We start from the raw sequence: 18,897 nt of genomic DNA on the forward strand, positions 1-18,897 counted from the left end.
GGATCCACCCCCAACCCGAGCATGGTGCTCATTGTCAAGCTGAAGGCAAGGGGATGTTTGTCTCTTCAGACTTCAGACTTTAGACCTACTCCCTCCGTCCCTAAATATTTAACGTCGTTGACTTTTTAAACATGTTTGGCCGTTCGTCATATTAAAAACTTTTGTAAAATATATAAAACTATATATATGTATAAAAGTATATTTAATAATGAATCAAATGATAGAAAAATAATTAATAATTACTTAAATTTTTTGAATAATACGAAAGGTCAAACATGTATAAAAAAATCAACAGCGTCAAATATTTAGGAACGGAGAGAGAGTATAATTTATCGATATTTCCCTTTTCGTTCGGTGCTTCAAATGTTAGTGACGCTAATTTTGTATGAATTTTTTTAATCAAAAATTGCTTAATAATCTTGCATTGTGGGTTTCTTTATAAGAGCCAGATAGGACAGTCCAACTTGAACCTCCCATTCGACCAGTCCATCATCGCATCAATGATCCGGACCAGTCGTTCGTTCCCTCATGCACAGACCGTCCTCGTGTGCTGCCGGTACAATCCGTTTTCGTGACAACGGATTGTGGATGGACCGTCCGTTTTTGTTGCAAAGTCCAGACCATCCTTTAGTCCGGCAGGACCATTCGTCCTTTGCCACATGAAGATTGTCCAAGGTTGTACAGACTGTCTGGTTTGATAGATGACCGGATCATCCGTTCCGCACATCCGGACCGTCTGTGTAGTTATTTTATTTATTGTTCGTACAATCCGGACCGTCCTTACACATGCTAGGCTGATCTGGATTGTGTGTTTTTTTGGCATGGTAAATTCGGATCCATACCGGTTAAGCTAACAAATATCGCAGCCATGTTGGAAATTGTTAGTTATGGCCCCATCACTATCTAATGCGGTTTGCCGGTTCTGAAACCTGCAGGATTAGCATTTCTGTTGTAGTGGTGGTACGTTCACGAAATATTTTTATTTTTTAACTTTTTATTTTTAATTTTATTAATAGACTTTTCCAAAAAATATTTCTGAAAACTGAGCAACGTTGTTTTGCCACGCCAGACACGTTGGCGTTGCAGAACAACACTGCCATGCCAGCTGCGCGTAGGGGTGAAATCGGGTCGGGTTCGGTCGGATCTCATCCTTCCCATATCCTAACCCACATTTTATAATCGGAATCGGGTCGGGCACGGATATTATCGGATACGAATAGAAGCACGGATAATATCGGGCATAAATACGGAACGAATACGTACCAAGACGGATACGAACTCTATCGGTTACGAATATTTATTCAGATATCAAGTCAAAGCAACAACCAAATATACCACATAGACAATAGCCATTCAGCCATTTCCTATATGTCTATTATGAATATATTAGGGGCTTATGGCATCGTAATGCCTATCAGCAAAACTGTACCAAAGTAGTAGCAAAAGTAGACATTCATAGCTTGATAGCTTCAGACTCAATGCTGTACACTATAGTTCACCATAATAAGTAGTACCATACTAGTAAATACTAAGAGCATCACCATAACTCCATAAGTAATAGTACTAACTACTAAGTAGTACCAAAATAGTTCACATAAGGTATACAATCAAGCCAAAAGATACACTTATATGACTACTGATCACATATTACCAATACAGTCATCCCAAAGGCCAGCATGTTCAGATTCAATCACCAAAAACTCCAGCTCTCCAATCAGCAACATGCTCAGCTTCAAACACTATTCGTTGCCTGACCCTAAAAAGAACATAACATTCAGTTAATACAATGTGGTGCTCCTTAACTCTCTCAAAATCCAAAGTGGAACCAACAGATTGTTCATTTAAAGATTGCAGGTCCAAAATATATTTTTAAATGCAACACATAAATATGTAATTAACCTCCTCATCATTGTCAGTTTTAGCACCATCTTTATCCTCTATCTGTACATCCAGCTCATCAAGAATTATTGCTATCTTGTCCTTAAATGGTCCTGTAAATAAAATTGACAAAATATAAACACAGTCTAGAAATGGCAGATTATATAAATAGCGAAATGAAGATAAACAAGCAGTTACCTTTTCTAGATGCTCTTATCCAATCCTTGGTACAAACTAGAACTGCGAAAAGGACCAACAACAAGACCACCAGCACTAAACGCTGACTCTGAAGCAACGGTAGATATTTGAACAGCCATTACATCACGCGCGAGTGTTGAGAGGATAGGAAAGGTCATTTGGTTGCTCTTCCACCATGCCAGTATGTCAAATTCTACACCTTCACCTGTTGGATCAACCCAACGAATTGGCTTCTCTTTCATGTAGACATCCAATTCATTTATATCGTCTTCTTTATTTGCAGCTGCATCATCATACAAGAATTTCTCGATTTCATTGTGACCCAAAGAAGTATTACCATGTGGCTGAGAATTTTCACTTGATCCTGCAGCGGTAGGTTTCGAAGACCTTGCAACACAACTCTTGTAAGCCCGGAAAAATTTATCGATAGCAGCCAAGACACGCTTAAATTCCTCTTCATACTTGTCAGGGTAAATCTTCTGTAAAAAAAATCACTAGCTTTTGCTTGTATCTAGGATCAAGAAAGCAAGCCACAGCAAGAGCTAGGTTGGACTTGTCCCAATATTTGTCATATTTGAGTTGCATGGCCACAGCCATAGAAGCAATGGAGACATCAACACTTGCACACCATTCTCGAAGTGCTAACTTAATCTCACAAAACTTCCACCAAAACAAGTTTGCAGTTGGATATAGACAACCGGAAAATAACAATGTGGCATCATTGAATTTCTCCAAACAATTGCATAGTGATTCTGCCATACCCCATTCTTCAGCACTTGGTGCACACCTTTGATATCTATCCTCATCTAAGAATAAAAGCCTTTCAAAAGCACCCCTGTAGTAAATAGCTTGTTTCAACATGTCATATGTAGAGTTCCACCTTGTAGGCACATCAAGGGGTAGCCCAGAATTGTTGTTCAGTCACATTCTACAGCACACTTTTGAAATTCCTCCCATTGCAACGTAGAATTCTTCACAATACCAATAGTAGTCCTAATATTCTGAATTGTATGTGCAATGATTTTCAATCCATCTTGAGCCACAAGATTTAATATGTGACATAAACATCTCACATGAAAGAAAGCACCATCACACATCAATGGAGGGACCTTACTGATGTTAAACAGCTTGTTAAGCTCTATCACAACTTCTCTAGCACATTTATCATTTGATGAAGCATTGTCTAGTGTGAGAGCAAATAATTTTTTCTCAATATTCATAGACATTACTCCCTTGACAAATGCATTTGCTAGCCTTGTTCCTGTATGTTTCCCATCTATATGAATGAACTTAAGAATTCTCTTTTGCATCAGCCAATTTTCATCAATCCAATGAGCAGTGATGCACATATAAGCTTTGTTCTGATTTGATGTCCACATATCCATGGTTGTAGAAATTCGACTAGAAACAGATTTCAGCTCATCATACAAAATTCTCTTTCTAACTTCAAATATCTCTAATATAGCTTTACTAGTGGTAATGCGACACTTGAATTCAAAACTAGGCCGAAGAGAGTGGATGAACTCATTGAAATACACATGATCAACCATAGAAAATGGATATTCATGCATAATAACAGCTATATACCACTTTTCCAAGCTTACTTCAGGATCATACCTGAAAGTCTGAACTTCACCCTTCACCTGAAGTTCTTGCTGGCCTTGTTTCAATGAGTGAATACGATTCAAATGATTTCATAAGTGTTTTGTGCCATTTACTGTCTCTGCTCCAAACACTCTACCACATTTTTTGCATTTTGCTTTACGTTGTTGCTCTTCCACACCAGTAACTTTGTTCTTGGCCTTGTCAGTGTACTTAATGAAATAGTCCCAAACCTTCGAGGTACACTTCTTCTGCCTCTTTGCTACCGGTTCAACTTCTCCTGTGAATTCTCCATCTTCTTCATCGGGAATAACAACAGGTTCTGAACTTCCACCTCCACCTCCAGTGGCTGTGGTTGCATCATTTAGTACCAATGCATTTGGTGCCAATGCCGAGTGACCAGTACCAACAGCTACGGTACCAGCCGGAGATGCACCTGTGCTTGCACACATACTAGTGTTTGCATCACCACTAGCCATTCTATCCTAATCCTACAGCCAAACAGCAAAAGTAAAATAAGAAAAAAAAATCCTTCCAAGTTCTAACGTGATGTTGAGAAAGGGCAATGAAAAACTGAAACTTTGGCTAACCTGGATGGCTGGATGAGTCGCTGAGTGTTGACTTGACTACCCAAGAAGATGACGAGGTGGCGCGACGTCCTTCGGCTCTCGGCGTTGAGGAGCCAAAAGAGGCAAGGGGCCAGGCGGGGCCTTGCGGTGGTGGTCGGCGCGGCGGCAGTCTGACGGTCGTCGGCTTGTCGCACACCCACGCGGCGACGTGCGACAGCGGCCGGTGGTCGGTGGGCATGGCCGCGTAGCCACTTGGTGGTCGGCGAACTGCGAAGGCACGACGGCGGTGCTGGAGCCTGGATGCACGCATGCGGCGTGCGGCGCGGTGCTGCCTGGCTGTTTGCCTGCCTGCGTTCTGCCCTGATCTGAACTGTGAAGTGAAGGCTAGGGTTTGTGCTTGGCACTTTGTTTGGTGGGCCTTTTGGATGTGGGCTGGCTGTTGCCTGTTGTGTTGGCCTGTTGGGTGCTTGCCTGTTGGGCTGCTGTCCATCTATCCGGGTAATATACGGATAGATTATCGGGTAATACCCGCATAATTTCCCGGATAATCCGTATCCGTCGGATACCGCTCTCCCGAACCCGATCTCATATCCGCAAAAAATTACCCGTATTTGAACCCTGTATCCGTGTAAGGGTCCGGGTACCCGAATTCCCGACCCGAATTTGACCCGAAATAATGTGGCCGGGCGGGCGGTCGGGAAATACCCGCCCCGTTTTCAGTCCTAGCTGCGCGTGGCACGACATAGTTATTTGGGTTCTGCTTTAGAAATACTTTTCGGAAAGGTCTATTGATAAAATTAAAAAATAAAAAAGTCTAAAAAGAAAAAAAAATTCTACGTTCACCCACCCAATTAATCTGTTCCTAAAAATCAATATATAATTTATAGAACTCTAGTTGTAAATGTTGTACAGAGAGATGAGATGATCGATCGATCCGGCAGGCAGGACCATCACTCCAGCCCGTCCTGCTGTCATCTTGAGCTGTAATACTCCGCACACTGTCCAAGTGTCGCTGTACGTGGAAGACACAAGAGGCAGGGCATATGGCCAGATTCTGTCCCAACACCACCATTCGTCTGGATCGGAGACGTCGCGCGCGGCGCGCCATATCCTGCTCGCGTTTCCCCGGTTTTTCGTATTAAAACCAACGGCGCGCCGCCGCCAGACGACCGGACAGAGTGCTCGCTCGCTGCTGTCTCTTCGAGCTTGCTTTGCGTTTGCGTTGCGTTGCTTTGCTCGATCGATCGATCGATCGGTCACTCTCTGTCTTCCCCATATGCTGAGGTCAGTGTCCGGGTCCAACTCGTCGAGGGGCATCGCCGCCGTGGTCGGCGTCGGCCCCAGGCTCGGCTCCGCCGTGGCTCGCAAGTTCGCCTCCGAGGGCTACACCGTCGCCATCCTCTCCCGCGACCTCGGCAAGCTCGATCTCCCTCTTCTTCTTCTTCCTCCTCCGTTCTTGCATGATGGCCGGTGATGGTGGATGTGGTTGTGTACGTTGGTGCAGAGAAGCTGTCGCAGCTGGCGGAGGAGATCGCGCAGGAGGCGAAGGCGCAGGTGTTCGCGCTGCGGGTGGACTGCGCCGACGCGCGGTCCGTGCGCGAGGCCTTCGAAGGGGTGCTCTCGCTCGGCCCCGTCGAGGTGCTCGTCTACAACGCCTGCGAGCCACCCGCCGACGGCGACGGCGACGCCTCCCCGCGCCCGACTCCCTTCCTCGCCATCTCCCCCGACGCCTTCCACCGCGCCCTCGCCGTCTCCGCCGCCGGCGCCTTCTACTGCGCCCACCAAGTACAATCCATCAATCCACATCTCTCCTCTCGATCATATCTTCGATTAATCAGTAATCACCCATGGCCATGCCGGCCACTGATCGATCAAACAGGTTATACCGGGGATGGTCGAGCGGGGCAGGGGCACCGTCATCTTCACCGGCTCGTCGGCGTCGGTCACCGGCTACGCCGGCTACTCCGATCTAAGTAAGCTGATCCATTCACTGGCTCGATCGATCACACGTAATTAAGCAACCGGATTAAATTCCTGGATCCGAGTCATGTTTGCGCGCGAGTAAAATGCATGCAGGCTGCGGCAAGTTCGCGCTGAGAGGGCTGTCCCAGTCGCTGGCCAAGGAGTTCCAGCCGGCCGGCGTCCACATTGCTCACATGATCATCGACGGCGTCATCGGCGAACCCAGGTCAGTGAACCAAACCAACTCATGATCTCAATTTCACTAACCAATACTTCAAGAAATCAAGATTACGGACGTCTTTGCTTGCTAGATACTAATATAATTATAAAGCATAAATGCATAAGCTTATTATAGCTTTGATTCATTACGGGTAGTCAAATTGCGGGTAATTAGTTTGGGCAAGTGCGAGTGGAATATTGTCCCTAGTGAGCTATGACAAGAAGAAGATATACCAAAGTTTCGGGAGATCTCTCAATCCTATCGTTCGCTACCTCGCGAAGGTCGGTGGTCCTGTGGCGTCGTCGCGAACGTGTAGATCAGATCAGCTCATAGGGCATTTTCAGGAAAGGGGAACAGAGGAGAAAAAAAATAAAATTTTGCGTCCCTCTCATAAATATGCAGGAATACATTCCGCAATGATGGCACGGATATATACGACTTCCGTAATACCGGCCACTGAAAAACATGTGCGAGCTGCTTCTTTCGGCATCATTCCTTGAACCCTAGAAAGAAGATAGTTCAGTCGTTCGGTCAATGCGTATATTTTATAATAGATAGTATCGAAATAATTTGTTAATATATATTTTAGAAAATTGACTTGAACAAGTACGTAAGCATACCGATATTTTGTTAAAACCGTAAGTATGCGTACCGATATATATGCCCTCATCGGGAATATGCAAAGCGATGGTATATGATAGCTATATATCCTCCTGATCAACCAACGAGACCACTTGTACAACATATCATATATATGATTTGTTGCATTGTATTGTGTTGGATTTTTTTCTTAAATAGTTATATCTATCTATCTACTTTTCAGAGGCATAAAAAAAAGTCAACATATTCTCTCTTCACGTTTGGTTGTCTAGATTTTTCCACATTAATTGAAAAAAAAAGAAAAAGATTTGCATCAATTGATCATGGAGGGTCTAAATATAAAAATATTTGCATATTAGACCATAATGAGATTAGATTATAATGGTACAGCTTGGTTCGCTTTTAAAACTAGCCCGTGTAGAATTTCAGGGGGAAAAATTCAATAAGAACTTAAAAGTTTCCCCACATTCCAGATGAACTTTAGACCTTTAGTATATTGCCTTTGTTCTTTTCGAAAACTCTATCACTTACAAGAATAACAACTTTTATTCATGCTCAAAGACATTTACAATAGGAAGTGGTCTCATGGTATGCTCTTGGGAGGTGCAGCAGCTTAAGCAAGTATTAGTGATACTATACTTGGACAATGCATTGGAACTTAAATGGATGTAACCGTAATTTTGCACTTTTATGCCTTGTTCCTTTTCACTACAGCCTATAATCTTTTATATTTACTTTCTAAAGTGAACTATCCCATACAAACACTATCAACATAAAACAGTTTATAAATATGCTCCTACCCTACCTGTCAGCCACTCGTCCATCATTTCAGCTTCCCACACTCCCATCTCTCTCCCCCCACCAATTTCTTTGATCTTCCTCCATTCCATACCGACACAACAATATACATCTTTCTCGATGCCAGCACTAACAACACGAGCCTAGCAGAAAGCCACCTTAATGAGGGATCGACCAGCCTCCTACCTCTCTATATTGAAACCTTAATTTGGGATTTGTCAACTACCCAATGCCTCTTCCCTCTCTCTTTCCCATCTGTAGTTGCAACTGTGTACTCCGCTCTATTTTGTAACGGACAGGATCCCCTTCTCTCCATGAACCCAAGCCTCAACTTCATCTGGAGAAGCCATAGCGAAGTATGGTGAAACTGATCTAGATCCAGTATCGTCACAAAAATAGCAGCTAAAAACATTGGTATTATGGATCAACGCCATGAAAACAACCTCCCTCTCCCTTTGTCCACAGCGAGCTACAACAATTATTTTTCCAAGAAAAATAGTACAAACACAAGCACCAACATATATACGTGTAAACTCATCGCTATAAACACTCTAGAAGTATATATGTCCGAGAGACTGAGCTAGCACTTCCATAATTTAGTGATAAGCTATTCTTTATGATTCTTTTTCAGGCTTTTTCTTTTCTTTGCAGCAACATGCATGCATCAGACAACATTTCTTTTTCAGTTCTCGTGTTTATTCCGTACCATGATCTCGCTTCACTGCACAAAAGATTTCCATGCCCTACGAGAGCAGGACACGGCGACACCATTTCAAACCCATCGCTATGCTGAGTTGTAAATGCTCTTGTCTACTGTCCGATCCAACGCCTCCCTTCCATTCATGGCATCTCCAAAAAAAAAAAAAAGCAACAAAATATATTCTCTTTCTAGAGTCATAGTCCGATCCGACCTGTTCGATCTCGGAAACTTTTTAAATTACTACTTTTGGATCATAAATCGGGTTGGATAGTTGGGCACCTGGCCCAACCACCAACTGCCACCTTATGCTGCTTCTCCCCTCGGCTCGACACGTTACGCGCGGTCCAACGTTTTCGCCCGGAAAAAAAAAGCTCTCATGCCGTCCTTGTGACCTGCCGCGGCGCCGGCTGCCGACACCGCACGCATCGGCGAGCGAATCGCTCGCTCGATCGCGCGCACGCCGCGTGCGATACGCTTTTTCGCGCTCGCGCTCCGGCGCTCGGCGAGCGCGCACCGAGACCACGACCATCGCGGCTAGCTTTTTTTTACAGTGTGGGTGGGTTAATCGCGGGGCGCGATCGAGTGATGATGGAAGCGTACGTGATGTTTTCGTGTGTGTTTTTGTTGCACGCAGGTCAGGGAGGGGGAGGTGCGGCGGCGAGACGGCGTCGTCGGCGGGGGCGGACCCGGACGCGGTGGCGCAGAGCTACTGGCACGTCCACGCGCAGGACAGGAGCGCGTGGACGCAGGAGATGGACATCCGGTCGCCGTCGCTCATGTAGTCGGCCGGCCGATCGGGGAGGTGGAGAGGCATGCACTGTAGCTCCGGCGGCGGAATCTCTACTGTTGCCAAGGAAGGAAAGAAGAAAAAAAGAAAATTCATTGATCGTGTCATCGTGTGGTGTGGTGTGCGTGTGCGCGGCTGCGGACCGGGCATCGTGTCCCCGTTCCGCGTCGCATGTCTTCTTTTTTTCGCGCTGCGTGCGCGCGCCGCTTGGCGCTTCGCGCGCCTAATTTTTAGTGTGTGGTTGATGCATCATCCGTCCGCCGTCCATCGGCAGCATCCAGCAGCCGGTGCACGGGGAAGTTGCCGACGACGGCGACCTGCAAAAATTCATGTGATTTTTCTGTACGGTTTTCTATAAATGTATAGTAGTATTATGTCTCGTTTTATGTGGTTTTCTGTACGGTTTTCTATAAATGTATAGTGTGTCTCGTTTTATGCATGGTTACCTGCACTTGATTGCATGAACAGTGATGGGATGGCCCCTTGAGAATTAATTAGGTAGCGCATAGCAATCGAGAATTCGAGACGCTCTTTTGTGGGAAAGCATGGCAAATGGCACTGGCCCAGACAGCCCGGGGCCGCAGTTGTGTCAAGTGGTTAGCCAGTACAGGGAGGGGATCAAGTGGCCTTTCATGTGAGAAGAGATAGGCCGATCCACCGGCTGTTTCATCTGATTGAAATGATTTCGGTGTGACGGTGTCCCAGCAAATGTGGACGTCTACTCAGTTTCTATTCCAATGAAAAAGAAAACGAGAATTGGAGAGAGACGTCCCTTCAAACATTGTTGAAGAAAAAATTGTGAGCATGTTAGTGATTGAACATGAGATCTCAGGGTTAAAACCACGCACCCCTTACCACTGCACTATCAAGTGCATCTCATTCCATTCCAATGCGAAAACACTACTCTGCTAAGTTGCAAGTTGCAAGGAAGATACACTGGCCTCTGTAATCGAGGCCATCAAAATTCAAAAGGGTCGTATGATGTCAAAATTCAGAGAGATCTGGTTATTGCTAATAGAGCTGTTTCATCACAGCAAAGAGATGCCGACAATAGAGTGGTACTCTTTGGACATGTGAATAGTGTTACATGTACGACGCTACTGAAGCTGGGTTTATGCAGAGTTCTTATCGCCACCAAAGGCGTTTTCCAGAACACCGGTTTCCTTAAGGTGGCTGATGTCCCCGCACGCCTTGACAATGCAACGCCCAGTGGCACCAGACACAAGGATTACGCTTACGGATGTGTTGTGTATCTTACCGTGAAGAGGCTTCATTGGACTGGCATGCCTGTAGAGTTCTCTGATGGTTCCACCGTGCGAGACCAAGATTATTCGCTCCCCTGTTGATAGAGTTACACAAGCTCAGAAATGATCAGAAGCTCACATGCAGGTTTCAATAAAATGCAGTTGCAATTACAGAGTTATGTTATGGAAATTAATTATGTTGTGTAAACACTGATGTAGTATCTCCACCTAATATCAACACGAAGCACGAAACAGCACGAGTCAATTAAGGATGCCAATAAGCCAACTACTTAAGTGGTATTCCTTTTGATAGACTGATTAAAGCATTTCATTTCATCATAGCGTAATGTAAAAACTCTCAGACAATCCAATTATAAGATAAAACTCCAAGGATGAAGCTCACAGTTTACCTTGATGTTTCTCGACTATGTTGTACAAGCAAGAGACACATCGCTCTGATAGTTGATCAAGACTTTCTCCACCACCCTGAAAAACAAGCCCAAAATTCTTGTAAGAGAAGCTACTGCAAGAAGGCATATGGTAGCAGCAAAAGAAGTGAAATCTGCAGTTCAGCATTGTAAATATGGCAGTTATAAAGCTAACTTGAGAAGCCTCTATGCCAAATGTTACAGGTAAGTGTACTACAGGAGATTTGATTTGATAGAGAGCTTTTGTCATTTCAATAAGGTGAAAAATTAAACTTAAGCACATATTTGTAGTTGAAGATCATCCATGTTTGACACGCCTAAACTTGATCTCTTGCAAAACTGCAGCCCTAAACTATAAAACCGAACATTTAAATCCTGAAACTCATAAAACCATTTTCATTAAACCCTTAGCCTGATTTACTGGTGGTTTCCTCCACATTAGCAGTAACATCACAAGTTTTCATTTTGGCATCGCAACCCAGTTAGCATAGTCTTAACTAGCTAATGTGATACAGTTGATGGCACGTCAAATGAGGTGGCAAAGCTAGCAACATGTAGATGACAGGTAAGCAAAACAATAGTAGTTTAGGTCTAGGGGAATGTTTCAAGAGTTTTTAGGTTGTAATGTGTCCAGCTTTGTGGTTCAAGGTTGATATTTCGACTTGCGCAAGGGTTCAGGGTTGTATGACCTTTTTTCAAAACCTATGCAACGGTTGACTCAATGGCATCAAATGGGCGTGGTATCATTGAGAATCTGCTTGCAAACATCCAGCAATTGACAAACATACCACCTATGTATGGTCTTCCCATACATGGTCGTCATGGTCTTTCCGATATGTTCCACCAAGCTAGGGATGTTCAGTTGTGGATGGCTAGCTCACTAAGCCCCGACACCCACCCTCACCACCAGCAACCCCCGCCATCGCCACTGTCGCCCTTCATCCACGATCCCCTCCCATTAGCTACCCAACCCTAGTTTCCCTCCAGTCGTCTAGCCCCCATAGATCCCCCACTGCTCCTTCCCCGGTGAACCCTAAACCCTATGTATGGTATCAGAAGCATAATCTGTTTGCTGAATCAATACTGATGTGTTATAAAAAGTAAGACAATGGAGTGCTTACAGGAATTTGTCGGTTCCTCTTGTGCGACAAAAATGCTCTGTAAGCCTCTGGCTTTTCTTTGCCAGCATCTTCATACTTTAAGCCCTGCAGATCTCCGATGTGTCTCTCTCTCAGTGCTGGATCAAACACAACCTATGATGCAGACAGTTTCTACATTAGTAATCAATGACCAATTGATCTTCTAGTCTTCTACAAACAATACATTATGCGTAACTGAAGCAGCGTAGATAGTCAGCCTGAGATATTTAAAAAATAGAAAAGTGCATGAGTTGAATGGACAAACATTTGGCAAACTGCAAGCTTTTGCTATTATTTCTGCAGTCTCTGCCGCTCGCTTCAGATCAGATGAATATATCGCAGCTGGCTTGGCTTCATTAGAAAGACGCCGTGCAACCTTGCATTAAAGTCAACAAGTTCCACATAAGACACACCACTCCAAATGTCTTACGGCAATCTGAAATATGTCATACCATACCGCAACAGCTTGTTGTCTTCCAATCTCATTCAGTTCTACATCCAGGTGCCCCTAATACAGGATTTTGGTTCTATATCAGTTGAAAGGCAGTAAGAAACTATAAGTGTGATAAAATAAACTTATGAATAAGACATGGTTAGTTAATGCGCAAAGACAAGGTAATGTTGGTAATCATATCATGAAATGCCTTTACCATACTTTGTTTCCATATTACACATCAGATATAGTCAGGTAATGTGTAACCATAGCTATCTGACAATCCACTATGGCGAGTCATAGCATAAGTTTATCGACAGCCATAAAACCTTACTGCCTATCATCTCTTAAGTTTTTGCATTGCATAACTTCTGTTATAGAAACTGTTCCTTACAACAGCAGATGTACGAGGGAATTTTCCTAGTACTTTAGTAAACAACTACGAGTTCAGACCATGTGATGAAGCACATATTGCAAACTGTAAATTTCTATAAAAGGAATAAGGGAATTGCATTACTTTAACATTTAACATTTTTCACTTCAACTTTATAAACTTTATTATACGAGAAAATCATATCAATCCATTAAGATTAGGGGAGTGAATAAACAGTCACTGGAACAATTTAATTAGGGGAGTACCACATTAAGGGTTTCATGCTGAAAACAAAAGAAAAACAAGACCTCTTATGTAACGGGTGCAATCAATCAATCAAAATCCGTTCAGCAAATTAAAAGAACTTTCTAAATACCAACATACTTTCATCAAATTCTGCATGGCATCACTTGAGAAAACATCCATTTTGTCCGACTTGTGAGCCCTTGTATACGATATATCGTCCTTATCAAGACACGTTCTTTGTCAAACTATTTTGGCTTAGATTAGATAGTAAAGCCAACTAGTCTGTATTACTCCGGAGCATTGTCTAAGGTACACCGGAGCATTGTAAAGTCTGAGCACTGAATGATCAAAGAACTAGAAACAAGTGTACCACCAAACTATCATTTATTCTTCCCAATTTTCCCAACCAAAGCTTTTCCCCAAAGTTGAAGACCAAAGCTTCAGAGAAATAGATGGGGCTCGGGGCGGGAGGAACAGAGCACGGAACCTGGATGATGCGCGAGGCGTTCCAGGCGGTCTCCCCGTGCCGCACCACCACGACCTCGGTGAACTCCCCAGCCTCGCTCTCCCTCTCCCTCTCCGCCACGGACGCGGACGACATCCCTACCGCTGCCCCCGGGTGGTGCCCGTCGTTCCGGCGGATCTGCCGGGCGACGGCGGCGGCGGGGCCGGCGGGAGCGAGGGACGCGGAGGCGCCCGGTGGCGGTGGTAGTAGCGAGGTGAGGACGGCGGCGATGGCGGCGCGCGGCGGAGGAGGCAGGCACGTGGGCATGCCAAGGAGGAGCGGAGGCGGCGGAGGCGGCGGGGAGAGGCCGGCCTGTTAGAAGATAGCGGACACGATGGGCCGGCCAAAATTGGATACGGTCAGGTTACGCACAAGTTTGTTCGGCCCATCAACCAGCGAATACAAGATGAATATTAAGGCTCTGTTCGGGAGGGGTTGGGATCCCTCCTCCCCGGCACGTAAAACGATGTTCGCATTAACGCGTGATTAATTAAATATTAGCTATTTTTTTAAAAAAATAGATTAATATGATTTTTAAGCAACTTTCGTATAGAAACTTTTTGCAAAAACATATCGTTTAGTAGTTTGAAAAGCGTGCGCGTGGGAAACAAGGTGGGGAGTTGGGAACCATGGGGAACAAACAGAGCCTAAAATGTTTTCCCATAAAAAATATTATAATTTTTTTTAAAAAAATTTCGGTTTGGAAAAAAAAATACAAATATACTCATAACCCCTCACGCCCCGTCCTCCCAGAGGGTGTTTTGTGTGACGTGGCAGATTGTTCATAGTGTGACGTGATAGATTGTTGATAGCTCACGTTAACGACCATCCGTTTAGGCCTGTCACTTTTGCAAGCGCCACCCTTACTATTCTCCTATAGAACGATTTTTGCTCCACCTAGAGCGCCACTCAAAAAAGGTAGGCTCGTCCCTCTGTCTCCCTCTCAGGACGAATGGGGCTATCTGTATTTAAATCGTTCCACCTAGAGCACCACTCGAAAAATGGTAGGCTCGTCCCTCTATCTCCCTCTTAGGACGAATGGAGCTGCCTCTATTTGAAATATTCAAATCTTAAATTCGTTTTCTTAGGAAGTCGAACCTAGGACATACAAGTACTACTTGAGTACTTTACTACTAGGCTACAACCCCTTTCGCTTAATAAAAAAAATTAAAACTAAAAAATTCTGCAAGATGACAAACCTACATGCATCGTTGCTAGCCTAGCCCACTTTCTCTTCTTCCCTTTCCTCCTCTTATCTTCCCTTGTCGACCAGAACAATCAAGTGCATAGACGGTTCCTCTTTCTCATCGGGTAGGTCGAGTGTAGGCAAGTGGTCTCCCACTAGCAAGCTCTCCCTCCACCTTTCTCTAGCGAACTCCCTCACGCGCTCTCTCTCTCTCTGACGAATTCCAAATCCAAGCTAGCACCAACTCCTAGCCTTCTCACCCGACCACACCTCCACCATCAATCCATCTCCCTAAGCCGCCGCAGCATTATGTGCCCCCGTCCTGCTATCTTTCTCATCTTTGATGGCTCTCCGCCACTAGAGACACCCCTGCCTCCTAACTGTTCGGTTCACTTTGCTCCCACCACTAACACTAACCCACCATCTGGTGCCGACCCCGTGGCTCCTGCGCTTATCTGCCGCCTCCCCACCATCCCTCTAAGCACAAGAATCCTTGCTTATCTCTTTCCAGAGCAGCCTTCTCTGTAACCCAACCCTAAACCTTGACCGTAGACCTAACCCATAGCTTATCACGATGCATTCATAGCGTGCCTATGAGTTAGGATTTTCGCACATATATCCATGCTTTCATTTTCAAAAGTACCAAAAAAAAATCCCATGTCGAAGTTCACCTAAATCTTTTACAGATTTTGAAGTATTATAAACATTTTCAAAATAGTTTATAGCAAAGCAACACAATCAGAGGACAGTTGCCATGCAGTGGCTTCCTTGCATGCGCGCGCGACCAAACACCGCATGTGCTGTGTGCAATGCAGCACGGATGGCAAGTGAGTCAGCTGCTCCCCAACAATTACTTCCGTGGTGTGTGTACATGTCGCCGAGTTAAGGCCTCCCATGACTCTTTGTGCAAAAACTCGCAGATCCATATCGATCAATTAATCTCTGCAAAAAGGCAAAAGCCACAAATTAAGTTTCTGCACGTCCTGAGTCCTGACCTGACTTATCTAGTGCGTTCATAAAGTTTAATCAATCAAAGAAGCCTGCATGGATTGATATATGATAATATAATATGACTAGTAAGCATTGATCATGCATTTCTAAACTCAATGGCTGGGCCTGAGCTTGTCTGGATCCTGATTGTCTGCAGTAATGTAGACGACAGTTACTGCTCATGCGAGGAGAACAGTGAAAAATGCCAGGAACAGTATAGATCCACTGTAGGAGTACTCCTAAAAATACTGCTGATCATTGTACTCCCAAAATACTGTTGATCAATGTAGTAGTTAGTTACTGTGTCGTATGATCTAAGACATTGATTATCATCGAACGGCAGGGGAATGCCCCTAATTCAGGTCACTGTTGCCCTCTGCAGTGACATTTCTGAACTGCACAGCTGAAGTTCTAAACATTATGCCAGACACATAAAGTCTTACCAACAGTGCAGTGAGAGCTAATCAAGAGCTAGGGACTTGTGAGCTAGGAAAAAGACAGCATCACTATTTCTATGCATTTCTTTGAAGCAGATTCACTTGCTCCGCCCTAAAAAAAAAGAGATATATATCTAGTAGCGTTTTATTCGGCTCCAGCTTCACATGATGAAAAATCTGGATATGATTTGCCCAATAGGCCCTTAGTTTTAACCTGTTATTTTAGCTCACCTTAATCCAGTTTTCTTTTGCCAATTTTTAGCTCATATAGCGATATCGATCTTCTAATGATTGTGTGTGTACATCTTAAAAAAGATAATCGTGCAACTGACGCCTAATAAAGCATTTGATGGTTTAATCCAACATAGACAACATTATTAGCAAATGCATATGACCTCCCAACATCTTCTTCCACGCATCCTCCTTAAATAGCGACGTGATCTCCTCAGCTTTCTTCCCCATGGGGCTCCATCGGAGCAAAGCTCTGCAGCCAGCCAGCTGCTAGCCGCGCGTCAATTCAGACGGCACACCAAACTCCACCTCACCATCGATCGGTGTCGCCAATGCCATCGCTCATCGATGGCGCGGCCTCACTGCGGTCACTCCTCCGGCCGTCCTCCGATGGCCGCCGGACGACGAAGCTGTCCGGCGGTGGGGGCGGCGGCGGCGCCGGCGGCGTGGGCGGCATCTTCAAGATGTTCAAGCTGCTGCCGATGCTCACCACGGGATGCAAGATGGCCGCGCTGCTGGGGCGGCACAGCGGCGGCAGGGCGGCGCCCCTCCTCGCCGACCACGCGCCGACGGTGACGCTGTTCGGGCACCGGCGCGGGCGGCTGAGCCTAGCCATCCACGAGGACACGCGCGCGCCGCCGGCGTTCCTCATCGAGCTGCCCATGCTGGCGAGCGCGATGCACAGGGAGATGGCCACGGGCACCGTGAAGCTGGCGCTGGAGAGCGACACCCGCAGCGCGCGGCGGCGGCTGCTGGAGGAGTACGTCTGGGCCGTGTTCTGCAACGGCCGCAAGGCCGGGTACGCCATCCGGCGGAAGGACGCGTCGGACGACGACCGCCACGTCCTGCGCCTGCTGCGCGGCGTGTCCATGGGCGCCGGGGTGCTCCCGCCGCCGCCCGCCGACCGCAGGGGGGGCGCGGGCCCCGACGGCGAGCTCACCTACATGCGCGCCCGCGTCGAGCGCGTCGTCGGGTCCAAGGACTCCGAGGCGTTCTACATGATCAACCCCGACGACGGCAGCGACAACGGCGGCGCCGCCGGCCGCGACCGCGAGTGCGCCCCGGAGCTGAGCATTTTCCTAGTGAGGAAGAAGTGAGCGAGGAAACGAGTATTTTACATAGTATTTATACTGTTCTCTTGTGAATACAACTATATATATACACACACAAGTACACACATTATATGATCGAGCTATATATTAATAGTATGCTTGTGTAATTGTGATGATCAGACAATCGTCCCAATTAATCACCTCGCCCCTCATTGCAATGATCATTCGCTACATGCATCTTGTACTCCCTTCCTCCATCCTAAAATATAAACATTTTGAGACTCGGACATGGCCTCCGGGATACTATTTTAACTAATAATATTTATAAAAATAAGATGTTTTAAATAAAAAGAGTTATATATTATGATAGTTTGTTTAATGATAAATCTAATAACATCAATTTTACATGATTGATCTTTTTTATTTTTTTATTAATAGTTAAAGTTACAAATGTTTGACTTTTCACTATGTTAAAAATACTTATATTTTAGGACGGAGAGAGTATCACTCTAGAGATTGTTTTTACACTTAGATGACACATATCTTTTTTTTTTTGAAAATACATGCAAATAGTTGGTACGGCAGTTGTTTTTACAGTACAATGCATGCCATAATATCGTGATGGGACACGTACGTACCATAATAATTTTATCTTTAGGTCTATGATCGACAAGCATGTGGGGGCAGATGTTGACACAAAGGTCGTAGTTCCGCAGTACTTTGTTCCTCATCAACTTGATCACAAATTATATACTTATATCATCATGTTAGATATGAAGATATATATAGTTTAAACGTTGCACATGGATAAGTAAGATGTATCTCCCCAGCAGTACGCATGATAAGCAAACATATATAGCAAGCACGGGTGGATTTACCATGGGGATGATGGTGGCTCAAACCTTCACTATTGACATGACAATCATGGAAACCTCCCACGACCCCAACTAAATATTTTTACCATATGTAGATGGCAGGAGGGGCTCTAACTTTATCTAATTCGTTTAGACCCCTGCTATTTTTTCTGGATGCATTACCAATAACAAGTAGAATCTCACTGCATGGTTAGTTTAGTTTATACATACCAGTATGAATTACGGTAATAGTGTTTTCATCCCTTGATGGGATATCCTCTCATTTCATTCATGCCATATAAATAATCATAAAAAATATAATTTTTTGACAAGATAGGTTAATTTATTTTATATATAACCCCATAATATGTAAGTTAAAATTCAACTTTTACAAGTTGTAACAAAAATAATTATAAATGCATGATAACTATTTTTAATTTAATTTATTTTTTATAACTTGTAGAA

General features: G+C 44.7%; 3 protein-coding genes and 1 long non-coding RNA gene across 4 annotated transcripts; 2 read left to right on the forward strand and 2 right to left on the reverse strand.

Moving 5' to 3' along the window:
* Positions 1 to 1,434: 1,434 nt before the first annotated feature.
* Positions 1,435 to 1,991, reverse strand: LOC136351487 (uncharacterized). The gene is made up of 2 exons (XR_010734681.1): positions 1,900 to 1,991; positions 1,435 to 1,756 (listed from the first exon to the last, which is right to left on the reverse strand). It is a non-coding gene; the product is annotated as an uncharacterized lncRNA (long non-coding RNA).
* Positions 1,992 to 5,323: 3,332 nt separating this feature from the next.
* Positions 5,324 to 9,693, forward strand: LOC4345829 (uncharacterized). The gene is made up of 5 exons (XM_015793355.3): positions 5,324 to 5,662; positions 5,752 to 6,032; positions 6,127 to 6,220; positions 6,324 to 6,435; positions 9,162 to 9,693. Exons 1-5 carry the CDS (start codon positions 5,524 to 5,526, stop codon positions 9,307 to 9,309), a joined length of 774 nt encoding a protein of 257 aa, XP_015648841.1. The 5' UTR covers positions 5,324 to 5,523; the 3' UTR covers positions 9,310 to 9,693.
* Positions 9,694 to 10,142: 449 nt separating this feature from the next.
* LOC9270925 (phosphoglycerate mutase-like protein 4) lies at positions 10,143 to 14,064 on the reverse strand. Its single transcript, XM_015792958.3, has 6 exons — positions 13,665 to 14,064; positions 12,583 to 12,633; positions 12,391 to 12,501; positions 12,108 to 12,239; positions 10,969 to 11,044; positions 10,143 to 10,653 (listed from the first exon to the last, which is right to left on the reverse strand). Exons 1-6 carry the CDS (start codon positions 13,947 to 13,949, stop codon positions 10,427 to 10,429), a joined length of 882 nt encoding a protein of 293 aa, XP_015648444.1. The 5' UTR covers positions 13,950 to 14,064; the 3' UTR covers positions 10,143 to 10,426.
* Positions 14,065 to 16,755: 2,691 nt separating this feature from the next.
* LOC9266597 (protein MIZU-KUSSEI 1) lies at positions 16,756 to 17,775 on the forward strand. The gene has a single exon (XM_015794171.3). The coding sequence runs from the start codon at positions 16,859 to 16,861 to the stop codon at positions 17,621 to 17,623; it is 765 nt and encodes a 254-aa protein (XP_015649657.1). The 5' UTR covers positions 16,756 to 16,858; the 3' UTR covers positions 17,624 to 17,775.
* The last annotated feature ends 1,122 nt before the right edge of the window (positions 17,776 to 18,897 follow it).

This window comes from Oryza sativa, chromosome 8, assembly GCF_034140825.1.
Source record: "Oryza sativa Japonica Group chromosome 8, ASM3414082v1".
Lineage (NCBI taxonomy): Eukaryota > Viridiplantae > Streptophyta > Magnoliopsida > Poales > Poaceae > Oryza > Oryza sativa.

Bases quoted from the DNA above. Each gene is read 5' to 3' on its own strand.
- LOC4345829 (XM_015793355.3), top strand. From the start codon at position 5,524: ATGCTGAGGTCAGTGTCCGGGTCCAACTCGTCGAGGGGCATCGCCGCC. The intron at 5,663-5,751 runs GCAAGCTCGATC...ACGTTGGTGCAG, and splicing joins CATCCTCTCCCGCGACCTCG to AGAAGCTGTCGCAGCTGGCG. The intron at 6,033-6,126 runs GTACAATCCATC...TCGATCAAACAG, and splicing joins CCTTCTACTGCGCCCACCAA to GTTATACCGGGGATGGTCGA.
- LOC9266597 (XM_015794171.3), top strand. From the start codon at position 16,859: ATGCCATCGCTCATCGATGGCGCGGCCTCACTGCGGTCACTCCTCCGG.
- LOC9270925 (XM_015792958.3), bottom strand. From the start codon at position 13,949: ATGCCCACGTGCCTGCCTCCTCCGCCGCGCGCCGCCATCGCCGCCGTC. The intron at 12,502-12,582 runs GTATGGTATGAC...CTTTAATGCAAG, and splicing joins GAAGACAACAAGCTGTTGCG to GTTGCACGGCGTCTTTCTAA. The intron at 10,654-10,968 runs GTAAACTGTGAG...CTCTATCAACAG, and splicing joins CATAGTCGAGAAACATCAAG to GGGAGCGAATAATCTTGGTC.